The 25068-nt window shown below is 51.9% G+C and overlaps 1 protein-coding gene across 1 annotated transcript; it reads right to left on the bottom strand.

The window, feature by feature from the left end:
• Positions 1-1298: 1298 nt before the first annotated feature.
• On the bottom strand, positions 1299-11675 carry ASL (argininosuccinate lyase). The gene is made up of 17 exons (XM_058680539.1): positions 11582-11675; positions 11319-11373; positions 7088-7282; positions 6714-6797; positions 6395-6451; positions 6163-6260; positions 5080-5157; positions 4923-5000; positions 4445-4497; positions 4245-4307; positions 3958-4072; positions 3712-3796; positions 3560-3619; positions 3221-3304; positions 1822-1902; positions 1586-1692; positions 1299-1486 (listed from the first exon to the last, which is right to left on the bottom strand). The coding sequence occupies exons 2-17, from the start codon at positions 11328-11330 to the stop codon at positions 1318-1320; spliced, it is 1419 nt and encodes a 472-aa protein (XP_058536522.1). The 5' UTR covers positions 11331-11373; positions 11582-11675; the 3' UTR covers positions 1299-1317.
• Positions 11676-25068: the final 13393 nt, after the last annotated feature.

Below are 25068 nucleotides of genomic sequence, written 5' to 3' on the forward strand. Positions count from 1 at the left end.
GACTGCTCATCTGCTGCTCCCACAGTGCACCCCCAGGACTGCACCTGAGGACTGCTCACCTGTGGCCTCCCATGGAGCACACCCAGGACTGCTCACCTGAGGACTGCTCACCTGTGGCCTCCCACAGTACACACCCAGGACTGCTCACCTGAGGACTGCTCACCTGCTGCTCCCACGGTGCACACCCCAGGACTGCTCACCTGTGGCCTCCCACGGTGCACACCCAGGCCTGCACCTGAGGACTGCTCACCTGTGGCCTCCCACAGTGCACACCCAGGACTGCTCACCTGAGGACTGCTCATCTGCTGCTCCCACAGTGCACCCCCAGGACTGCACCTGAGGACTGCTCACCTGTGGCCTCCCATGGAGCACACCCAGGACTGCTCACCTGAGGACTGCTCACCTGTGGCCTCCCACGGTGCACACACAGGACTGCTCACCTGAGGACTGCTCACCTGTGGCCTCCCACGGTGCACACCCAGGACTGCTCACCTGTGGCCTCCCACGGTGCACACCCAGGACTGCTCACCTGAGGACTGCTCACCTGCTGCTCCCATGGTGCACACCCAGGAATATAGCTTTGCTAAGTTAGTACAGACTCCCTTGGGAGGATTACCCATTCCTGTGTTCACCATAACCATTGTTAATAAAAATTCCACGCATTCCTAAGTGGGACTTGAGCTAAGTATGTGTGAACCTGGTTTCCAGCCTTCTGCACGCTCTGTCGAGCCATCTCCATATGCAGGGCCCTTTGCAGACTCAGTGTGAGCACGTGTGCCTTACGCATCAGGCCCGGACAGGCACCACATCTCTCTTCTCAGCCAGGTTCATTGTGAGGGGATTTATCTGCCCCTCACTCTCTCACCAGGAGAAGGCGCTGCTTCTTCATCTTTGGTGGAAGCAAACTTAGTGCCTGGCATCACAGACTCCATGCCCCTTCACAGGTCAGAAGGACACCCCGTAGTGGTGCCTTGTGGGTTTCCAGAAAGGGGTGGGATGAACCAGGAGAATGAGAGCAAGGACAGCCCAGGAGACACCAGGAAGATGGCAGGATGGACAGCGAGTGACCAACTGGACTAACTGGGCCACCCAGGTGCCACTAGAGTACCAAGCTCAGCCCAGGCAGGCGTCACTGCCAGGCCCGGCAGACAAAGCGGTTGGAATCTGGACACATCAGAGGCTCCGATAGGAAACCCCCCTTGTAACTGTCCCTATTCTTCCTCAGTGGCCAGCCCCAGGGATCCAACAACTTCCCAAAGTAGGGCGGGCCCAGCTGGGGCAGCAAACACACAGCAGCCTGTAGTTGGGCCCACTTTATTAGGGAGCAGCCCCGCGGGATGTCTGGGCTTGCTGCGCCTGTAGCACAGCACGCAGCTGGCTGATCTGCCAGTCGACGCTGGAGCGCGCTGTGCCGCCCAGTGCGCTGTACTGTTCCACACTGTGCCCGTAGTCCCACACGTGGCCCACGTCGCCTGAGAACAGGGGGCTGCGGGAAAGGAGGAGAGAGGGAGGGGCTGTGTTCATAGTCCCCCGACTCCAGGTACTCAGGTGTGCTTTCCAGGAGGGCGGGGTGGGACTGCAGTACCTGATGCTCTGCAGCTCCTGCAGGGACAGCTGGTTGAGGGCGACCCCCTTGGTCTCGGCCATGAACACAGCTTTGCCAGAGGCCTCGTGCGCCTGGCGGAATGGCATCTGCGGTATGGGGTGTGGGCGCTGAGGGCAGCTTCCTCCATGTCTGCCTTGTCCCTATTTCCTGGCCTGGGGGACACTCCCGTGCCTGCCTCCAACCTCTCCCCACCCACTCCTCGGCTTCTCACTTACCCCCTTGCGGACCAGGTAGTAGGCAAGGTCAGTGGCCAGCATGTCAGGGCTAAGCGCCTGTGCCATGTTCTCACGGTGAATCTGGGGATGCCAGCCAGTGAGTGGTATGTGCTGGGGACCCTGGGGCCTGCAAGTGCTGGCCCCAGCAAAGTGCCAGGGGTGGAGGGGACTCCTTAGCTGGGATGTCTCCTGCTCTGGCCACCCAGCTATGCTCCAGTTTCTGCCTGCAGTACGTTCTAATGGAAGTAAAGTTTAGGTGCATTGCTGACTGTATCCTTTGTTTTCAAACAGCCCTTATCACAGGCATGCATTAGAATTCCTTGTTATTAAACATACAAGGAGCTGGACCCCATCTCCAGAGTCTCTAATTCAGTCATCTGGAGTGGGACCTAGGGTTGCCTCTGCCCCAGGTTCTTAGGGTAAAGCTGACACTGTTCTTCCCAGAACTAGGCTCTGGGAGCAGGCGCTTTAGAGACCACCGGAAATCAACAGGAGTGACGAGGACTAAAGAGGGCTAGTGACACGGCTTCCATCACTTGCAGTGCCGGCATCCCCTATGGGCTGGTTGCTCAACTTTGATTCAGTTCCCTGAGCAGTGCAAGACGGCCTAAGTGCTTGGGTCCCTACACCTATGTGGGAGGCCTGGAAGAAGCTTCCAGCCCCCAGTTTCAGCCTGGCACATTTGGGGAGCAAACCAGCAGATGGAAGAGTTTTCTCTTTCTCTCTCTCCATCTGTAACTCTGACTTTCAAATAAATAATATATCTTTGGTGTGCGAGAAGAGATAAAAATCATTTGTAGTAAGAAGGATCCAGAGTTGACTGTGGCTAAAGGCAGATGTGAGGTCCAGTACCTGCTGTGTACTTAGGGTTCCCTAACACATGATAGGAAGGAGGTCCCTGGCATCACTGGTGGGCGCAGTGGTGGTGTTTCCTCCCAGGACGCCCGCATCCCCCACTGGTGTGCCTGAGTCCCAGTTGTGACTCTGCTCCTGACTCTACTTCCTGCTGATGTGCACCCTGGGAGGCAGCAGGTAACTGCTCAAGGGCTGGAGTCCCTGCCTCCCATAGTGGAAGGACTTCTGGGTGGACTTCTCAGCTCCTGACCCTGGCCAGCTCTTCCGGGGATCTGGGGAGTAAACTTGCAGATGGAGATCTCTGCCTGCCTTTCAGTGGAAATCAAACTTTATGCAGAAGGAAATCTGCTTTGGCCAGCTGAGGGGACCCGGGCTTCCTGGAGTCCCATCCTCCTCCATTTTGTCCCTGTGTTGCTCCCCAGGAGCAGGGATAAGTACATACCCTGCTCCCAGCCCCAGCTCTCCCAGCCCCACCTCTGAGTCCTGCCAGGCCCACCCCGAGGGCAGGGACCCCAGGGAGCAGAAGGGGTAGGCAGCTTCTTGCCTGCAAAGTGGAGATGACGCCGGTGGCCACTTGCAGGACAGCACCCATGGTGTCTGACACTTCAAACACGGCTTCCTTGTCCTCCTGGGAGGCACAGGGCAGGAGGTGAGGGCCCCAAGCCCATGACCGTCCCCCACCGCAGGTAGTCCCATGTCCTACTGTCCTCCCAGGGGGACAAGAACTTCTCATGTCCACAGCAAGAGCCAGCAGGGAGCTCTGAATGTGACAAAGGGCTAGGTGCACAGGAAGAGAAGTCCCAGTGCCCTGGGGGCCCCAGCCTGGGTGTGTGTTTGCTGTGTAGAGGGGGGCGAGTCCTGCTCCCTGCACCCAGCTTCACACCTGTAAGTCCTTGTTGTAGGTGCTTGGAAGTCCCTTGAGGGTCATCAGGAGCCCGGCACACTGCAGGGAGAGTGAGAGCTCAGTAGCTGGGATCCAGAGCCAGTCTCTAAGTCAGCTGGGTCAGCCCAGGCCCCTCTTTGCACCCCGCTCACCCGCCCAAACACTCGCCCCGCCTTGCTGCGGATCAGCTCCAAGCTGTCGGGGTTTTTCTTCTGGGGCATCAAGCTGCTTCCGGTGCTGGGGACAGAGACACTGGCACTGAAGCAGTGGCTCACATGTGCCTGAGCTGGCCTGCTGGTTGGGGCAGGGCAGGCCCAGCAACATGACGACCAAGGGCCGGTGTGGGAAGGGCGGGGAGAACACCGGTGGGGCCAGATGATGGGTAACTCGGGCCCTACCTGTAGGCATCGGAGAGCTGCACAAAGCCAAATTCCTTGGTGCCGTAGATGATGAGGTCCTCGGCCACCCTGCTGAGGTGTGTCATGCACAGCGAGGCCCAGAACAGGAACTCAGCTTAGGAGGCGGGAGAGAGAAGAGAGCAGCTTCTCAGGTCTCCAGGCCTCTCCTGCTCCTCAGCCAGCCTGGAGAAGCTCCAGGTGGACCAGACAGGGCGTGGGAGGGAGCTGGAGAGAAGCTGGGCCTGGGGGTCCCAGGTGGGATCGGAGGACCAGGCCTCAGCACTCACCCACGAAGTCTCGCTCACTGGTAGCATCCATGCTGTTGAGGGTGATGGCCCCAAGACCCAGTTCTGCAGGTGTGGGTGGGAGCGGGAGAAGAAACTGGGCTGAACTAGGGGCAAGGGTACCCACAAGGCAGGTTCATCTGTGGGACTTGGCAGGTGCTGAGGGGGTTTCTCCCCAGGGACCAGGGGGTAGGGTTGCTCACCGGCTCGGAGTAGCTCCCGATCTATTCCCAGAGGATTGCCAGCAATGGCCCCGCTGGGGGGAGAGAGATCTCATCATGATAGGGCTTCCAAGCAGCAAAGGCCCAGAACAGACACCCATGCGCACCCAGAACCAGCTCTTGCTTGCCAAGGCTTTAGCTAGAAGTCAGCCCCTCTTCCTTGGCCCAGTCACCTTGGGTGCCAGGATACTTGTGTCCAAATAGGGCAGAGTGGGGTTGGGGCTGTGGGCAGCCCACTGGGCTCTCTCTGCTCAGACTCGATTGCACACTTGAATGTTCCCATGTTACAGGACCTAGGGGTTCCTACGGGGTCCTCCCCCAGAGATTTCCATCTTGCTCTGCCCTCCTGGTTTTTTCTCCTCAGTCAATCCACAAAGACTATGCTGTCTATGTAGCAGGGACCCCCCTGCCTCCCTCCCCCACGCACTCCTGAGCTCTGGAGCAAGCGGACCTCACTCACCTCCCCAGGGGCAGGACGCTGATGCGTTTCTGCACCTCCAGTAGCCTCTCAGAGTCTCGGCTCAGTGCCACGGCATGACTGTAGGGAAGCCATGGCTAGGACGGTCAAGGGCATCCAACCCCACCACTCCCCACGTCATTAAATGCACCCCACGCACCTCAGGATCCAGTGGCTCCAGCGGATGGGCTGGGCCCTCTGCAGGTGTGTGTACCCTGGGAAGAGGACGTCACGTTCTCTGTGTGGGTGAAAGAGAAGGGGCTGGGGTCAGGCAGGAGCTCAAATGCAGGCCTGCCTGTGACACCCGGGTCCCTTCAGGGAAGAGCAGGGCTGGCCTGCAGGTGTCTGCTGACCTAAGGGATCATGCAATCTCCCAGGGAACGTTGGATCCTCAGAGAAAAGAGACTGGAAGTGGGGGCAGTGGATGTGGGTCAGGGGCTAGGCCAGAGCCAAGGAGATTTCACCCTCAGATCATGCCCTTAGTCTGACGTTCTGCCACACCGGGCAGCTCCAAGCCAAGCTGAGAAAGGAGGCTTGTGGTAGATAAGATACCCCCTAGTGGTGGGCAGCCCTGCTTGTGAACATGAGGACCTCCTAGGACACCTCCATCACACCAGAAAGAAACCCTTTTCCCATGAGTACCGAACAGGCTCCCATCCCAGGATGCCAACTCTAGTCTCCCTGCAACATTTCCCCCAAAGGATTGCAATCTGTGAATTGGGAAGATGAGGGTCCAGCCACGTGGCCCTTGACCCACCGAGATGTCTCAACAGCTTCCTGGCAGGCTCAAAAGGCTAAGCACCCCCAACGACACCACAGCACAGAAGCCCAAGCTTGGAGAGATGCTGGCAGGAGGCTGTGCCCTGGGTGGGCAGGGATGGGGAGCTTGGGATAGGGCTTGTAAGTGCAGGCTAACTGATGAGTGGCTCTGGCTGCTCCAGGCTCAGCCAGGCCCTTTCCTGGGGCGTCTGGTCATGTGTCTGGTGCCTCCTGCATTTGAAACCTTAAAAGGGACAGCTTTTCCTACCCACTGAGCCAGGCCGGCCTTGGGTAGAGGAGGCTGCTGGGGAAAGCCCATCACAGGCTGCTGTGCCTTGCCAGGAGTTCCACAGCACCCTCTTCCCAGAACCTGGCTCTGTGACTCGAACCTCTAGATCTGGTATTCAGGCTGCTTGCCAGGGACAGAGGAGACCTCAGGTACACTGTGACCCTCTGCCAGTGGGGGTGCCTCTGGGAGACTCACGCCTCCGCCCGATCCACCATAGTTTTGATGAGCTCCAGGAGGAGGGTGGAGAGTTTTGAGCAGGTCTGCCGCATCCATAGTCTGAGGTCTGTGACCACCTACGGGGAAAGAGGAAGTGGCCCACAAAGATGGACAACCGTAGCTGCCCTGGGGAGCCAGGCCCCTTGCTTAGTCCTCATGGTTGCATGGGCTGAGCAGGCATGGAGCAGGACGGTGGAGCGGGAGGTGGCACCTGGTCATTCCGACTACGTCCCGTGTGCAGCTTCCCGGCAGTTTCCCCGATGAGTTCCTATGAGTGAAGGGAAGTCCTGGGTCAGGATCTGCCTGCCAGCCCCTGGCTGGGCTAAACAAAAGCCCTGCCACCCTCTGTCCCCATCCCAGGGCCCCTGGCCTGCCCACGTCTCTTGCGATCTCTGCAGAGGCCCCCAGTTCTGAGGTCCCGTCCACACAGTGCCAGTGGTGAAGGTAGCAGAATGATGGGGCTAGTGTTCAAAGCCGCTTAGGGCAAGGCACAGAGGGGAGGCTGGGGTGGGGGATGGGGACAGGAGTACCTTCAGGCGCCGCTCATTAGCCGTGTGGATGTCCTCGTCATTGGGGTTCAGTTTGAAGGTGCCCTGCGCCCACTCCTCAGCCACCTGCCAAGCAGAAGTGCCAACAACCCAGGGGTCAGGCCAAGAAGACCCATGCCTGTCCCCACCCTTCCTATAAAGGAGCTGAGTGCACAGCTCTTTTCAAGAGCCCAGGGGCCGTGAGGACCCTTGCCGGCTGAAGGAGGTGGGAGGTGGTCCCCTCAACCAGCATCTCAGGAAGCATGTGACCCTTGCTGGCTTAGGCCACTCCTACATGCACTTCTTGTTCAGGAACTTGACTGAAGCCTGTGGAGCCAGGGAGGGCTCTCGGGTGGGGCAGGGGACACACAGTGTACCTTGTCCAGGCCGCGCAGGATCTGGTCCGTCTCAGCCTTAGTGAGGAGGCCCGCCTTCTCCAGGCCCTTGCTGTAGGCTTTGCTGCCCTGCACATCCACTTCCCACAGGTTCCGGTCGTAGGCGATGGACGCATTGAATTTCTCCATGATGGGGTCCACTGCACCCACGAACCGGCCACCCCATAGCTTCCCGCTCTGGCCAAGAGAACAGGAGTGACCGATCACCATCCCTGCCCGATGCTCCTACGACAAGGCATCAGGTCTGACAGTGGTAGGGGACCATCGGGCAGGATTACTCTCTGTGGACAAGGCTGAGTGAGACTCTAAGGGTCAAGGAGTTGTCCCTGAGTCACCCAGGGAATGAGTAGCATGGCTACCCCTTGGTGGGTTCTTCTCCCAGGAAGATGGGGCAGGCACCCCTAGGAGCACGGCGGAACATCATGAACCCTCCTTGTCACCGCTGACCAAGATCAGAGAAATCACACTGGAATACAGGGTAGGGGAGCAGAGCCCCGGAAGCAGCTCCAGCGCCCAGGGCTGTAACCTAGGATTGCTGTGGCCATGATGATGACACCTGCAGTGATTGGCATGTCCTGCATTTTGGCTGTGTGCCAGGCACTGTGCCAGGCACCAACACTGTCCTGCCATACAGAGGGGAAACGGAGGCATGGAACATCACAGAGCTTGCACTTGATGGGACTGGGAGAGCCAAGACAGCCAGCCTCATGCTCCCCAGGGCTTCTGCTTGGTTCTGGGATCCTAGATTTGGACTTGCAGGAACAAGCCAAGAGGCACCTGACTCTCAGCACGATCTGCAGCTGCACTGTCGCTCCCACAGCTGCGGGGAGGCAAGGTCCCAACTGCCATCATGCGTTGGGCTCCGGAGGGCGCCCCTGACACTGCCTTCTGGGAGGTCACTGGCTGACCACATGCCCCTGGGAGCAAAGGCCAAACAGATGGGACAGAAGCCTCTGTGTTTGGAAAGAGGACACAGGCCATGGCATGGGGTAGATGAGAACACCTGGTGAGGAACTCGGGGCCCAAGAGTGCCCAGGGCAGGGAGGAGATGGGAGCAGGGGGGCAGGTAATGTCACAGGTGCTCTTTCTCTGGAGGGGGGTCCATGAGGTCACGGGGGCAGGCATCTTCTTCTGTTCCCCTGGTAATGTGGGGTCTCTTCTAAGCACTGCCCTTGGCCACAGTCTGTAACCTCTCTAAGCCTCAGGGGTGCCTCTCTGGGAAGCAGCGATAATCACAGTCCATTCTATTTGTGAGCACTCATTTGGGGATCATTTGCAAAGGGCAAACCTCCAGGGAAGTTCAGAACGCTCAGGGAAACACAATGAACAGATACACTTCGGCACCAAATAGTGACTTCCAGGCAATTTGTTTTTATAGTAAATATATTTGTGAAGAACTTTTAGAAGCTCCTTTGGATGTGTGGGTTTCCGATGAGTTTACATAAAAATTAACTGACTTCTTTTATTATTATTATTAATTACGTTGCATTATGTGACACAGATTCATAGGCTCTGGGATTCCCCCATTCCCTCCCTGTGCCCTCTCCCCCTTGATGGATTCCTCCTCCTTGTTGCAGTATTACAGTTCAAATTAAGTCTAGATTCTTTCGTTGCAATCATATACCAAGCATAGAGTCCAGCATCTTATTGTCCAGATAAACTCAACAGTTTCTTAGGGAGACCTTCTCTGGTCTGAAGGTACAGCTGGCAGAATATCGTCCCGATCAATTAGAAGCCCCAGCACAACATCAACAACAATTTACAACATTATAGAATTAATTGACATGGTATTGAGTAATCAATACGTTATAACAGTGCAAGTTCTTAACCACCTCCTGTGATTACTTCATGGACCCTTCATTTTTTGTTTGTACTCAGCACCAGCTGCTATATACCTTAATGTGGCTATAGGGTACTATTCAGCCGTCTCGTGTCTGTTTTCATTGTAGTATTTAGCTGTTCAAATGTCCAGGAAGCACATCACCAGCATTCAGCAGGGACTCCGAAAATGGCAGCCAGCACCAAGGGAAGGGCTGGTGTGGACATCAGCGCCATCCCTGAGTCCCTACTGCCCCCAGGAGCCCTGAAGAGAACCTCTGCCTCCCTCAGCCCTTCCCACGGGGCCACTCCTGGCACCACAGCTGCCATCAAGCCTGGATCTCTAGCAAAGCATCACGTGGGAGCCAACAGTCAGCCAGCCAGTCAGAACTGGGAGTCAGCAGGGGTCAGGGGGCCCCTCAGGAAAGAGCCAGGCTCCACCTCCCCCCAGCAGGCTGGGTTGTTTGTAATAACCACAACTGCTACTTAGCCAGTCAGCTGCAGCCAAACCAATTAATAGCAACCCACAGGACAGCCTAGGGCAAGCTGGGGTCACTGAAGGCAGGCCTCTGTGCTCTGAGACCCAGCTGACACCTCGCTGACAAGCTTAAAAGGATGCCAGATCAGAAGGAGATGCCTCCCTGTGGATGCTGAGCAGACAGGGCAGCCCAGGAAAGGGCACTGTGCCAAGCTGGTCAAGAGGGGGCGCGTGTAATGGCGTAGTAAGTTAATCATCTGCCTGTGGCACCAACATCCCACAACGGGCACTGGCTCAAGTCCTGGGTGCTCCACTTCCAATGCAGCTCTCTGCTGTTGGCCTAAGAAGGCTGCAGAGAATGGTCCAGGTCCCTGGGCCCCTGCACGCATGTGGGGGACCTGGAAGAAGCTCCAGGAGTACTGGTTGGGGCCGCGTGAGTGGACAAAGAAGCATGAATACTGTTGTTGTGAGCCACCATTTGTTGAGCACCTAGCATTGCTTGACCCTGTGTGTACTGGGCATGGAGCAATGGCTCAATTGGTTCTCCTGCAAACATTGGGATGCCATGTGTGTTCTGATTCATATCCCAGCTGTTCCACTTCCTATTCAACTCCCTGCTTGTGGCCTGGAAAGGAACAGGGGATGACCCAAAGCCTGTGACCCTGCACCTGTGTGGGAGACCTGGAAAAAGCTCCTGGCTCCTGGCTTCAGATCAGCTCAGCTCCGGCCACTGCGACCACCTGGGGAGTGAGTCAGCAGATGAAAGATGCTCTCTCTGTGTCTCTCCTCTCTGTAAATCTGACTTTCCAATGAAAATAAATAAATCTTTAAAAAAAAAAAGACAAGCTGTCCTGTGGGTTGCTATTAATTGGTCTGGCATAAAAAAAGTTTTGATGCATTTTTTTTAAAGCCGTGCAGTTTCTCCTTCCCATGCAATTGCCTATGAATTACAGCTCATGATTTCACCATTTTTTTTTCCCATTAACACTGTCTTCAGATTTCATTTCCCACGAACTCTCTGAAGCATTTGTATGTTGCATCCTCCTATGAGGCCAGCACTGTGAATTCCCCCTCCCCCATCTCAACAGATAGAGAAGCCCAGAGAGCTGTCAACGACTGCTTCAGACACCAAGCCTGCTTGGTTCCAAAGTCCAGGCCCTGCCCCCCAGGCCCTTCACCATGAGCCAAAAGCCAGCAGGGTGGCCTTCTTGCGCTGTTGATTCAGAAGAACTGAGAGACAGAGGCAGTGATCTGGCAGCTAATGAATGGGGGGGCTGCAAGGAGCTGAAACCCAGACGGCTTGCTTCACTTCACCAGCCTCGGGCAACCTGTTCCTTTAACCTTAGGGTTCAAAGCAATGACCTCATGCTCCAGCACCTACCGCAGGGAGTCAGAGAGCTGTTATTGTTCCCATTTGCCAGATAAATCAACCGAGGCCTAAGGAGGAGAGCCTGTGCCCCAGCCTCCTGCACACTCAGGGTGAGAAGCCAGGAGTTCTGGGTTCAAGGGAGCAGAGATCAGCAGTGCTGGTGAGACCCCCTAGCCGCCCCCCTCCCCATGGGCCAGCAGGGCTTCCAGGAGAGGTTCCCCACCTCCTGGCTCTTGGCACACACCACAGTGAATAAGGGGACCGCAGGGGCCAAGCACTTTCCTAGGCAAAGGGACAAATGCCGAGGCAGGAGCGGGTAACGCAGGGTGTGGAGGGGACAGCCTGGGTGGGCAGCTGATTTCCTTGTGCCCCAGCAGGGAGGCTTGGCCACTAGGAGGCGGCAGGAGAGGACGGACGGGGTCGCCGGTGCCTCCGGGCAGGTGCGTCCCGGCCAGCAGGCGCGTGGTGACCTCGTGCCTCAGGTCTCCGCCCTGGTCAGCTCCCAGGAGTCCCTCCCGCCTCGTTCCTAGACCCCGAGTCCCACTCACCTCCGATGCCATGTTGGCCGGCTCCTCCTCGTTCAAGAGTCTCGATCCGCCGGATCTGGAAGATGAAGACGGGACTAAGTCGACCTGTTCTGCTTGCAGAGTCTCCCTCCCGGTGCGGCCAGCTTCGGGCACTGCGAGGGGCCGAGCGCAGCGCCCCCGGGGAAGAAGGGCGTGGGCAGCGTCCGGTGCGCGCCACGGTCCACAGCTCCCGCCCGTCCTGCCGGTCCTGCCTGTCCCGCCCGGGCGGCCGGCCGCGCACTCACCGCCTCTGGGCCTCTCACGTCCTCCCTGGGCAGCAGCCCCGCGGGGCCCTTTCTGGACAGCGTGGCGTCAGCGGCCGCCCCGCTCTGTCCCGGCCCCTCGCTGCGACCATCCAATCCAAGGCGGCCTGACCGGGTGGGCGTTGCCTCCGCCCTCCAACCCCGGCTGTTGGGCGGGACCGTCTCCGGCCAGGGCAGCAGGCCGAGTGGCCCCAGAGCTGTGGTAGGGGAAGGTGAGGGTGGTGCCTCCGTGGCTTCCCTCCAGTCCTCAGAGGCCCCCAGCTCTGGAGAGGTGAACTGGATTGAAGGCGGGAATAAGCTGGGGCAAGATGGGGGAAGGGCCAGTTTTTGGTCCTAAAGGTCAAAGGCAACTAGGGGTTGGCAATGTGGTACATCAACTTAAGCTGCGACCCGCACCACTGGCATCTCATATTAAATAAATAAAATAAACTTTAAGAAACAGACAGGGTGGCATTTGCCAAACGGTTAAGATGCAGCATTTTATATAGGAATCCCTGATGCCAATGCTAGCTTCTGGACTAGTTTGCACTGTAGGAGGTAGCGAGTTCGGCTCAAGTGTTTAAATCTGTGCCACCAGGTGGGAAACCCAAAGTTCTAAGTTCTTAGCTTCTGCCTGGCCCAGCCCTGGCTGTCGGGGTATCTGGGTAACCTGGGGCATTTGACAAGTGATTAGTGGATGGAGGTTCTGTCTCTCTGCCTTCCAAATAAGATGAAAATACTTTTCCCCCCTAAAGAACAGTTAATATATTTTTAAATATATTTGTTTATTTTTATGGGAAAGGCAGAGTTATTGAGAAGGAAGGAGAAATAGAGAAAGATCTTCCATTCACTGCTTCACTACCCAAATGGCTACAACAGATGGAGTTGGGCCATTCTGAAGCCAGGAGCCAGGAGCCTCTTCTGGATCTCCCACACAGTTGCAGGGTCCCACGGCTTTGAGCCATCCTCCACTGCTTTCCCAGGCCACAAGCAGGGAGCCGGTTTGAAGTAGAGCTGCCGGGATTTGAACTGGCACCCATATGGGATGTCAGTGCCACAGGTGGAGGATTAGCGTGGATATCATGATGTTGTCCCCCAAAAGTTTATCTTTGAAAAATAAAATCAGTGTAAAGGATGGAGTGCTGGACAGCAGACCATGGAACACGGTAGCCCATTGGGGTCTGCAGAGGACATCCGGTACCATAGCAGAGAATGGAGAATAGAATATATGGACAACTACCCCAGCCAAACAATGACAGCAAATATCTGTGTAGCCAATGGACATTGAAAGGGATTCCTCATCCATAGATCAGCCAGATCAACAGCATTTCAGAACTATCGCGTCCACCTGGGCAGAGCCCTCACAGCATGTGCCACATTGTGACCCTGGGTTAACCCTGTCCTGGTGCTGGGTTTGTTGGGATGCTGGGTGTGGCCTATCCCCTTAACTCCTCCTACCTCCCAATATGGGAAGAAGAAATACAAAGTTTGGAAACAATGATCACACCCACTTCTCCCCAATCCTAGATCTTTCCCACTCTAATCAACTATGTAAACATTAGCTAAAATAATAAAAAAAATAAAATCAGAGAGATCAGAGAGGCACAAAAAAGAGTTTTTTTCTAAAAAAAGATTTCTTTATTGTTGAAAAGTCAGATACACAGAGAGAAGGAGAGATAGAGAGGAAGATCTTCCGTCCCCAAGTGGCCACAATAGCTGGAGCCAAGCCAATCTGAGACCAGGAGCCAAGAGCCTGATTCGGGTCTCCCACGTGGGCGCAAGGATCCCAAGGCTTTGGGCCTTGCTCTACTGTTTTCCCAGGCCACAAGCAGGAAGCTGGATGGGAAGCAGGGCAGCCAGGATTAGAACCGGCGTTCATATGGGATCTTGGCGCATTCAAGGCAAGGACTTTAGCCACTATGCCACTGCCCTGGGCCCAGGGTTTTTTGTTTGTTTGTTTGTTTGTTTTTAAGATTCATTTACTTTTATTTATTTGAAAGGCAGAGTGACAGAGAGAGAAACATATCTGATTCACTCGCCAAGTGGCCAGTGAAGAGCCAAGTCAAAGCCAGGAGCCAGGAGTTCCATCAAGTTCTGTCACAGGAGTGACAGGGAAGATGTACTTACGTCATCCTCTGTTGCCTGTCCGGGCACATTAGCACGGAACAGAACCAGAAGCAAAGCATCCGGGACTGGAACTGGTGCTCCAATATGGGATGCCAGAGTCACAGGCGTCAGCTCCACTTGTTGTATCACAGCCCTCACAAAAGGTAGTTTTTAGGTCCAGTGGAAGTACTGAGGATACAGAAGGGGACAGCAGAGAACCAAGGCTGAGATGCCCAGTGGGTTGAAGGTTTTTAATGTCTTCATCAACTCAGCAGTCTCCAAAGTACACCCAGGTTGTTGCCTGTTGTAAATGAGCCTGGGAGGTGAGTGTTTCAGAGGATAGGAGTCCCCCTCCCGCTGATGCACACTGTGGGAGGTAAGGGTGATGGCTCAATAGTTGGATCCCTGCCAACACAATGGGAGATTTGCAGTTCCCAGTCCCCAGCTTGAGCCACCATCCCAGAGGCCATCTGGGGCCCTTGGGGAGCCAATCAATAAATGGGACCTCTCTCCATCAAGTGGTGTCTCTGCAAATAGAATAGAATAGAATAGAATAGAATAGAATAGAATAGAATAGAATAGAATAGAATAGAATATCTTGCACCTGGCTTGCTGGCCCCTCACGGCCTATCTTGCTACTTCCCAGTCCTCCATGTATGTAAGCCAAGCACCATCAGCATTGGGCTAACTCCTGATGGATCCACATGTCCAGCTCTGGTTTCCATGGGATCCTGGGCACAGGAGCACCTGGCAGTCCTGCCCTCAGTGCTCCATACAGGAAGCAAAATAGCCTTCCAGGAAGCATGCCAAGAGTTAATAACCCAAGGGATCAAATTAATGAACATTAACTTAACAGCATCATTACCAAATACCATGTGACAATCACTTGCCTTTCTAGTCCCTGTAGTAGAAACAGAAGCTTAACTGGGGCATTTCCAGGGCAGTGGAGCTGCTGCGGCTTGGGTGCGCTTAGTTAGATGGCCAGTGTGTATATAGTGTTGTGCCGCAGTCTATCTGAAAGAATGCCACGAGGCAAGAGCCCCAATCCAGCTAGTTCCTAATGGGAACAAATTGGTGCAGACCCAGCCCCAGCAGAGAGCTTCTGGGCCAGAGCAACCAGAAGTTGTATCGAAGCTGCGTCACACCTTGGCACAACCTTGATAAGCCACTTGACTCCACCGAACTTCAGTGAAAATGGACAATGATACCCAGGCCCTGGATATTCAATGTATGAGATAGGTTATATATGTGCTATGTCTGATTGAAGCTACTCAGTTGCCAGGGTCCTTGCAGTAGGTGTGAATGACACAAAGGTGTGAAGAGAACAGCTCCCTGCATGGCAGGGCCCAGGGAGCTTCCAGCTGTTTGGCAGGGCCCAGCGGATTTCTCTCTGACCACCTTGATGCAGTCTCACCACCCTTTTGCATGGACACTCAAGCACCCCACTAAGAATCCTGTAATCTATTGAGGCATTGTTTGCCCCTGTGAGATGGCTTTGGCAAATAATATCAGCTTGAGAGTTAATGTTACTGATAATGTCCTGGTGAGTGGGCCTTTAACTGCACACAGGAGTACAATCAAGCCCATGCTGTTTCCAGACACCTTACTGTGTACCTACCCATTGCCATAAAATCTGCCCTGGACATTTAGCATGCTTTCTGGGAAATGGCTTGATAAGAATTTTACAAACTAATGGAAATGATGGGAGTATGGGTTAAAACTGCCATGACAAAAAATATAGCTACTGGGACCCTAAAAGCTATCTTGTTACTGGGACCCTAAAAGTTATTTTGTTACTGTGACCCTAAAGGCTATCGTGTTACTGGGACCCTAAAGGCTATCCTGCTAAAGCAAAAAATATAGTTACTGTGACCTTAAGGGTTAGCCTGTCCTTGCAACTCTTTAGAACATAGAAACTGTAGTTGCTTTAGCTGCTTTCATAATTTCTAACTAGAGGAAGTATAGGCTGATTTCATTAACATCACAAAGATATACTTTTGATTATTATTTGATCACTTATAAGGTTGTAGAACCTGCAGTTGTAGAGGAACTTAATGTTTGGAACCTTTTGTCTTAGATCTTTGTTTTTTCTCTTTTGATGTATTTCTCCCATTAAGTGATGGATAAGTTGTAGAATAAGAATTGTAGTAAGAGTGTATTACTGAATAAGATGTGTTGTCTACTGAGAAATTCTTGGCTGCAACGTTGGAATGGATAATGCCCTGTCTTGAGGTGAAACAATTTCTAGAATTATCTTTGGAAACACTCACTTGTCCATTGTAGAATTGAAACATAAATGGAGTAAACTTGGCTCATTGCTAATTACAATTCTTTCTGCCGTTATAACTTTTGCTTTACTTGTTCAGGTAACAAACTGTGTGAGCTTGCTGACCTAATGGCCTTTAGTGCCAATGGCCCGTAATCCCCATACACCAAGACCCCGGACTTACTAACCCATACATAATTCAAGGTAGGGGCCTGGTTGTCACAGGTGGCACCAAGGTTAGAGCCCAGACCTGAGGAGAGTGGATGAAGACTGGCAAACCAAGATAAGCAAGGAATGTGGGACCCTTCCTCAATCATTTCTCAAGAAGTTGTAAATTGTGCCCCCCTGAAGCTATGTCAAAATGCCCCTAAAAGAAAACTTTGTACTGCTTCTGTATAAATAAAGCGGACAGCTTTCTCGCAATGTCCACAATCATCAAGGAATCCTAGTGGTCCGTCTCTCTTTTCTTTCTCTCTTCTTCTTTCTACGCCTATCTCACGCACCCTTCCCGAGCTCCGAACTCTCGGCTGGAGCTGGACTCCGGCACTCAGTAAATCACTGTGGCTGTTATTAATAAAGGAAGTCCTAATAGGTCAGGGTAAATCTGATTTGGAACCATGATAATAATCAGGACTAGTACTTATTCAGTGTTTTTTCATTTAAAATTTCATTTAAAATTCTTTGTGTATTTGTTATTTATTGCTGTGTAACAAAACATCCCAAGTAGTAAAACAAGTGCCATACACTGGTTCTAATCCCAGTGGCCACGCTTCTCATCTAGCTCCCTGCTTGTCACCTGGGAAAGCAGTAGAGGACAGCTCAAGTCCTTGGGACCCTGCACCCAAATGGGAGACCCGGAAGAGGCTCCTGGCTCCTGGTTTCAAATTGGCACAGCTCCGGCTGTTGCAGTCACTTGTGGAGTGAACCATCAGATGGAAGATCTTCCTCTCTGTCTCTCCTCTCTGTATATCTGGCCTTGTAATAAAAATAAAATAAATCTTTAAGAAGAATGCCATAAATATTATAGCAGTTCTCCCTTGTCCAGGGAAGAAACATTCTTTTTTTTTTAAGATTTATTTATTTTTTTATTACAAAGTCAGATATACAGAGAGGAGAGACAAAGAGGAAGATCTTCCGTCCAGTGATTCACTCCCCAAGTGACCACAACGGCCGGTGCGCGCCGATCCGAAGCTGGGAACCAGGAACCTCTTCCGGGTCTCCCACTCGGGTGCAGGGTCCCAAGGCATTGGGGCATCCTTGACTGCTTTCCCAGGCCACAAGCAGGGAGCTGGATGGGAAGTGGAGCTGCCGGGATTAGAACCGGCGCCCATATGGGATCCTGGCGTGTTCAAGGCGAGGACTTTAGCCGCTAGGCTAGGCCACCGGGCCCCAGGGAAGAAACATTCTAAGACTTCCAGGGGATGCCTTAGACTACAGATGGTACTGAACCTAAGCTCGCATTATCCTATAACCTTTACTATTTGTACATGCCTGTAATGAACTGTAATTTTTAAATTAGGCACAGTAAATGATTAGCCACAGAGGCTGCTGTTGTGGCACAGCATGTTAGTTACCTCCCCTATCAGGGTGCCTGGCTTAAGTCCCAAACACTCTGCTCCTGTTGCAGGTTCCTGTTAAGGTACCCTTGGAGGCAGTAGAGACTGGCACAGGTGTGTAGCCCCTGCCACTCACAGGGGAGAGCCTAATGAGGTTCCTAATGAAGTACCTATGACTGCTGTGGACATTTGGGGAGTGAATCAGTGGATTAAAGATTTCTCTCTCTGATATTGCTATTTGAAGTAGATTAAAAAAAGAGAGATTAAAACAATATGCAGGGCTTGGCAGCGTGGCCTAGTGGCTAAGGTCCTTGCCTTGATCCCATATGGTTGCTGGTTCTAATCCTGGCAGCCCCACTTCCTCTCTATCTCTCCTCCTCTCAGTATATCTGACTTTGTAATAAAAGTAAAAATAAATTAAAAAAAAAAAAAAAAAAAAAAAACAAAAACAATATGCAATGATAAAACAATAATTTTAACAATAAACTGATTCTTGAAGGTTGGGAGTTTTCTTCTGTAATGTTCCCTTTGGTATTTTTTTTAAAGACTTATTTATTTTTATTACAAAGTCAGATATACAGAGAGAGAAGGAGAGACAGAGAAGAAGATCTTCCGTCCGATGATTCACTCCCCAAGTGAGCCGCAACGGGCCCGGTGCGCGCCGATCCGAAGCCAGGAACCAGGAACCTCTTCCAGGTCTCCCACGCGGGTGCAAGGTCCCAAAGCCTTGGGCCGTCCTCGACTGCTTTCCCAGGCCACAAGCAGGGAGCTGGATGGGAAGTGGAGCTGCCGGGATTAGAACCGGCCCCCATATGGGATCCCGGGGCGTTCAAGATGAGGACTTTAGCCACTAGGCCACGCTGCCGGGCCCTCCCTTTGGTATTTTGTGATCATAATTGACTGCACATCGCTAAAACTGCAGACAGGGCAACTGCGGAGCATGGAGACCTGCTTTCTGTCTCTGATAACCTGTGGGTTGGATGTGGTCAGTTAGGAGATTCCCGCGAGGTGTTTCTCATACAGTCGCAGGCAGACACTGGCCAGGGCCCAGCTCACTGCAGAGGCATCTTAAGTCCCATGTCTTGGGACTGCGCCCCTGCCAAACAGCCTCCTTAAGCATCTCCCACAATTCCTCCCGCTTACAGGTGCACTTTTATTCATCCTTTTGAAAGGTAGACATCATTATTACTAATTATTATTATTATTTTACAGATAATGAAATTTAGAAGATTGTATATGGTGAAGATGAAGGGGCTTTCCCAAGGTCTTGAAGCAGGTGGTGGTGGAAACAGAATTCTGCGCTGGAGCCTATGTCCCACTGCAGCCCCGCTGTTTAGAGGAACCAACTGTGTGGTGCAGTGAGCTAAGCTGCCACCTGGGAAACTAGCATTCCGTATCGGAGCACTATTTCGAGTCCTGGCTGCTCTGCTTCTGAGTGAGCTCCCTGCCAATGTGCCTGGGGAAGCAGAAGAAGACGGCCCAAGTACTTGGTTTCCTGCCATTCACATAGGAGACTCAAATGGATTTTTTGGCTCCTGGCTTTGGCCTGGCCCAACGCTGGCTATTACAGCCATATGGGAAATGAGTGAGCAGATGGACAATAACTCAAACCAGGTCTCCCGCTTGAGCTGTAGGAGAGTCAACTACTTGAACCATCACTGTTGCCTCCCAGGGCCCACATTAGCAGGAAGTCAGAGCCAGAGAGAGGCATGAAACTCAGGTGCTCCCAGGAGGGAAGCGGCCATTTCAACCAGAGTTTGAATTGCCAGGCTCAGGGACTAGCCCACACTTTTCTCATGTTGCTATGAGACCTGATCAAGCAAACCCCACAAACTTACTACCTCAAATTCTACAGATGCCCCTCGTGGCTCTCTTAGGGATAAGGTCAAGGTGTTGAAAAGATTGCCTTCCCTTGTGGGAGATCGCAGGGGAGAACTGATCCTCTTTGGTTTTCCAGTTTCTATAGACTGACTGTTTCCCTTGGCTCATAGCCCCTACCCTCACCTTGCAAAAAGCTACAATGGTGCATCTTGCTGACTGTTCTCTCAAGGTCATTTCTCCTCTTACCCTAAAATTAGTCAGGAAAGATTCTGTGCTATTAATGATCGGATACTAGGTTAAGTCCATCCAGAAAATGTAGGTTGAGCTTTCCATTTCAAGGTCCATACCCCTAATTACACCTTTGGCTTATGTATGGTTTGTATATGGTCCAGTGTGTCTCCAAGGGTCCTCAGTGTGGTGTTAAGAGGTGTGGCCTGGTGGGAGGAGGTTGAGGTCACGAGGTAAAGGGTTTAACATACTTCTGGAACTCAGTTAATTCCCACTGTGGCTTACTGTTGCACCATGAGATCCTTCCCTCTCACACACACTCCTACCACTGTAGTGTCATCTACATCGAGATCTTCATCAGAAGAGTCCCAAAAGGGCATTTGGGGCAGCAGCCAAGACATTGTTCAGGTGTTCACATGTCATGCTAGAGCATATGGGCTTGAGTCCTGGCTCCACTCTCAATTTCGGCTTTCCACTATTGCAGACCATGGGAAGCAATGGTAATGGCTCAATCCATTATATCCCTGCCACCCACGTGGGAGACACAGATTAAATAACTGGTTCCTGGATTCAGGTTAGCCTAGAACTAGCTCTTGAAAGTATTTACAGTATGAACTAGTGGGCAGGTGATCTTTGTCTCCCTACCTTTCAAATAATTTTTTTAATAAAAAGATAGCAACATGTAGTTTGAATTTTTAAACTGTAAACTAAACAATCCTCTTTTCCTTCTAAGATATCTAGCTTTGGGTATTTCATTATAGTAGTGGAAAATGGACTGGAAGAGCCCTATATGGTAACATACACACATCATACATGTATAACTGAATTATGCATGAAAAATTACTTCCTCTACGTATCTGACTGGCTCTGCCTAATTTTTTTTTATCACCTTGAGTAACAGCAGAACCTGGTTTTCAGAGTCCTGTGTGTGGAGGTCTTCCTGCTTTCCAGAAGATGTAGTCACCCACAAGCCTCTTTGAGAAACACTGAGATGGAGGACCACAGAGATAGATGCAGGTAGGTGTGGTCCAAGGCAGAGCATGGCTCTCTAAAAAACCCATGTTTTGTTCATGATTCCTCATTTTCATCGCTCTGAAAAATTCCTCCAGGACATTCTCTGTTTCTCCTTTACAGTACATGTTCTCTTCCAGCGGGCCACCATGGAGTCTGCTAGGCTTGGCCTTGGGCTGTGCTCCAAGTGTGAAAGCAAGGAGACAGACAGGCAGAGAGAAAAAATGGTGAGAGTTGGGAGAGGGAGAAACCATCCAACGCAGGTGGGCTATTAAGTCTCTTCATTCTTTTACGAGTTAGTTCAGATCTTCTGGACTGATCATTCCTAGCTTTTGAAACATTGGAAGGGGGGAGGCATTCAGAAGAAAACCCATGTCATTATTCACCTTCACAGTAGGAAGATACGAACACTGAGACCAAACATGTGAACTAGAAACAGGAAAGATGTATTTTCAGTCCCATGAGCCAAATGCAACTTAACGGACACATGTGAACATTTAAAAAGGAAATATTCAGTGCTTTCAAGATCATTTTATTGAAGAATACTTCAGTAACACGGAAAAGCATGAAGTCAATGAATGCAATTGCCTACAGATAACCATGTTTAGAGTTTTATGCTTACATCAATAGCTGCCTTTAACTCAAGGAAATTGAAGAGTTTTCAGATTTTATTTTCTACTTAAATTTAACATAAGCATATTCTTCTTTGAAATAATCATTGAATGAATTGGCTAATTAGACAAGCAGAGAGACAGAAATAGACTCTTCCCTCTGCTGATTCACGCCCCCAAAGCCAGGATCTAGGAGCACCACACTGATCCACCACGTGGGTTGCAGGAACCCAAATTCCACCTAGTCTGTGAGGCTTGGCCTTGGCCCTTGCTCCCAGTCTGCAACCCAGGCCATCATCTGTTGCCTTTCTAACTGCGTCAGCAGAGAGCAGTATCAGAAGCAGAGCAGCTGGTAGTCAAGTAGCACTCTGATATAGGAAACCAACATTGCCAATGACGGCTTAATGCGCTGCCCCATAGTGCTAGCCCCAAGCAAATAGTATTTAAAATCCTATGCCCAATGACTGCAAAAGATACACACGTACAGTGGTCTCTGTAATCCACAGCTTTGCTTTCCAACGTTCCAGTTACTTCTATGTCAATTGCAGTACAAAAATTTTAGATGGGAAGCTCCAGAAGTAAATAATTCCTCCATTTAAAAGTGTATGTCATTGTGATCAGCATGATGAAACAACACACTGTCCTACTATGTCTTGCTTAGGACATGACTCATCTCTTTGTCTAGTGTATTCACACTGTATATAGCCACTTGCCCATTACCCCCTTGGTAACCATCTCAATTGCCATTTGAGCTACTGCAGCGCCACGTTGCTTATGTTCAAGTAATCGCTATTTTCCTTAGTAACAACCTTGTGGTTAGCCCCCAACCACAAGAGCAGTGATTCTGGCATTTTAGAAGAGAAACTGTAAACTAGCTGTTTACCCAAAAAGTTGAATATTTTCTAACTTAAGAATTGGAAAGAAAAAAAAAAAGACCCAGGCTAAAGTTGCAATCTTCTAGCAGTGAAATTGCGGAGTACCTGCAACACAAGGATGGTGTCACAGCAAAATGACAGGTTAGCCCCTACACTGTTGGGAGACACCTCAATGGCAGTATGACAGACTTCTGAGGGTACTTGGAAGGAACATATTGAAAGACTGGAGTGGAGAACGAAGAGGGGTAAGATGGTGGGGAAACTCCAGTGCCTATTAAACTGTGTCATAAAATAAGGAATAACAAAAAAATGCACCAACGTACAATTTAAAAAAGAAAAAGAAAGAAATCCATATCAGTGTGGCTCCTCAAATTGCAAGTTATGACCACAGTGTGTGATAGAAAGGGCACTGAGGTAAGCAGGTACAGGAAAAATCTCAGCCTGTGGCCTGGGAAAGCAGTGGAAGACGGCCCAAAGCCTTGGGAGCCTGCACGCGCATGGGAGACCCAGAAGTTGTTCCTGGCTCCTGGCTTCAGATTGGCTCAGCCCCGGCCATATTGCTCACCTGGGGAGTGAATCATTGGATGGAAGATCCTCCTCTCTGTCTCTCCTCCTGTCTGTTTATCTGACTTTGCAATAAAAAAAAAAAATCTTCAAAAAAAGAATATGCCCATGCCTACAGCAAAACTAAGAAGTCGATTTTTGTTTTCTATTTTGAGAATTTGTTTTAAAAGATATTATAAGAATGAGGTGATTGTAGATTCATACAGGTGATCATTTAGGATGGAGGGAGTTGGGGTCGGGGCAGGTGGGTGAGCTAAGTGCTTCCATCTTCCCTGCTGTGTCCTTGGGAAGGGGAGAGCAAGGGGAATGCACACTGCTCCTTGCTGTCAGACTCCCTGAGCGCCAGGGGATAGAGACAGTTGTATGATGTCACTTTGGAGACCCTGAGGTGGGGAAGAATGTGCTGAGGGTGTTTGAGTGTCCTCATGGCACGAGAAACGAGAAACTCTTTCTTAGGCCTGCCGGCTGACCATGGCTACCTCCATGTGTCCAGAGACCTGGGTGCTTGCTGTAAAGCCTGGCCAGGAGTGTTGTTCAACCGGCTCTTCTTTCGCTCCTTTGCAGAGGTACTCAGAGCCTTCTGTTGGCATAGATGAGCTAGCTGTCATGTCTTCGTGTGCATCTGGGTCTGCTCTCTGTTCTAGCATGGGAGTCAGCAACTGAGGTGCCTAGTCCTGCAACATGTGCTCCAGGATGAGAACACCCGTCTGTGTGATCTTCCCTAAGCTGTGGATTGAGCTCAGCATTCTAGTTGAGGAGCCCTTTGAGAAGCCCAACTTAGTTGGGGCACACACTTGTGTGTATGCTGGCTGCTACAGGGCCAGGTGCAGCCCTCTCCCTGCAGCTCTCCATGCACGTACCAGTGGGTCGGTGGCCTGGCCAGCTCTGCCCCAACCCCAACCCTCAGATGAACCAGCAGGTGCTATAACCTAGGCCAGCCAGCCCTCCCCCATGGGCCACTCTTGCACATGCTGACTGGTGCTGTAATGTAACTGGGGCAACCCCAAAGAACCCTCTCTGGCCTGTTCCAGCCCTCGCTTTTGCACTCTGCAGCAGGTGCTGCAGTCTAGCCTGGCCAGTCACCCTGAGCACCCCTCTTGCACTCACTAGTAGGTGTTGTGGCCTTTTCAGGGAGTCTCCAAGGACCACTACCAGGCTTGTCCTCAGCTCCCGTGTGATGGTGGGTTGTGTGATCCACGTCGTCAGCTCACTCTCCCTCCCCAACTAAAGTCACAGCTCTCACTAGTGGGTGCTGAGGCCTAGGACAGCCTGGCCTGCACCCAGACCCACAAATCATGCTCTTTCAGCTCCTCTTCCTGTCACATTCCACCCACCCTCATGCAGAAAATTGCTTGCTCTTTGTCCTGTGAGTGGACCATTGGAGGTCCTACAGAAATTCTTCCTCCAGCCAGTTTTGGGAAATGAAAAATTTTATTAGAAATCTTTTAGTATTGTGATGTGTGTGACCAGTTTACAAATGTTATTAGTCTCTGAAAAGTCCATAGCACTTCCTGATGGATCTACTTTTGCTGTGTTGGTCCTTCGGTGTGCTCTTTTTGTTCCCATCTTGTGTTGACAGAATTGTTGAAATGGTAAATTCTTTTGTTATTTTTTGGAAATGGTAAATTCTTAGTACTACAGTACATGAGTTTTCTCTCTTTTGAGGTAGAGAGTTGAAACTCCCTTGGAATTCTGTTTGGTGGTCATTTAGAGTTTTTTCTGGGTTGATCCTGTGAGGCAGCGTTTTGGGCGCTTTGGTGGGGAGCGCGGGAGAGGCCGCTGCTGGCCTCGGGTCTCTTCTTGATCTTCAGAATCAGCCTCTTCACTCTCCTGTTCAGACTGGCTGTGGTGACACCGTCTGTGAAGGCATGATGGTCTGCGACCCTGACAAACTGACTGTCTCATGGGCTGGCCATGATCGCCTTCAGCCACACCCTGGGCACCCTGCATGTCTCCCTGCACAGGAGGGATGGAGTCCTGTGTTGGAGGCTGGTAGCAGCGTGGGAGCCTTCGCCGCCTGACTCGGCGCCAGCGAGGACGGCCTGGCCATCAGCTGCTCCATCTGAGCTATCGCTGTCAGTGGGGAGGCAGCCATGTGCGTAGTGGGGCCTAGGAGCCCTCCGCCGTGGGGAGCGCCGGGATCGGGTACGCTCAGGCACATACTTGCTGCCCTGGACAGCAACTCCCCCCGGGCCAGTGACATTGGCCGCTTCCACGCCCTTCTTGCCCTCCACCACGTCAAACTCAACTAGCTCACCATCTCCCACGCTGGGCAGGTACTTCCAGGGGTTGTTCTTTTGTATAGCTGATTGGTGGACAAAGATGTCATCCTGGGTATCTGTTGTGGTGATAAATCCGTAGCGCTCCTTGACGTTGAACCATTTCACTCTGCCCAGCACTTTGGTGGCGAGAATCTTCTTGTCTGCACTGGCATGTGCCAGCTCTGGGAGGC

This window comes from Ochotona princeps, chromosome 24 (genome assembly GCF_030435755.1).
Source record: "Ochotona princeps isolate mOchPri1 chromosome 24, mOchPri1.hap1, whole genome shotgun sequence".
NCBI classification, from domain to species: Eukaryota; Metazoa; Chordata; class Mammalia; order Lagomorpha; family Ochotonidae; genus Ochotona; species Ochotona princeps.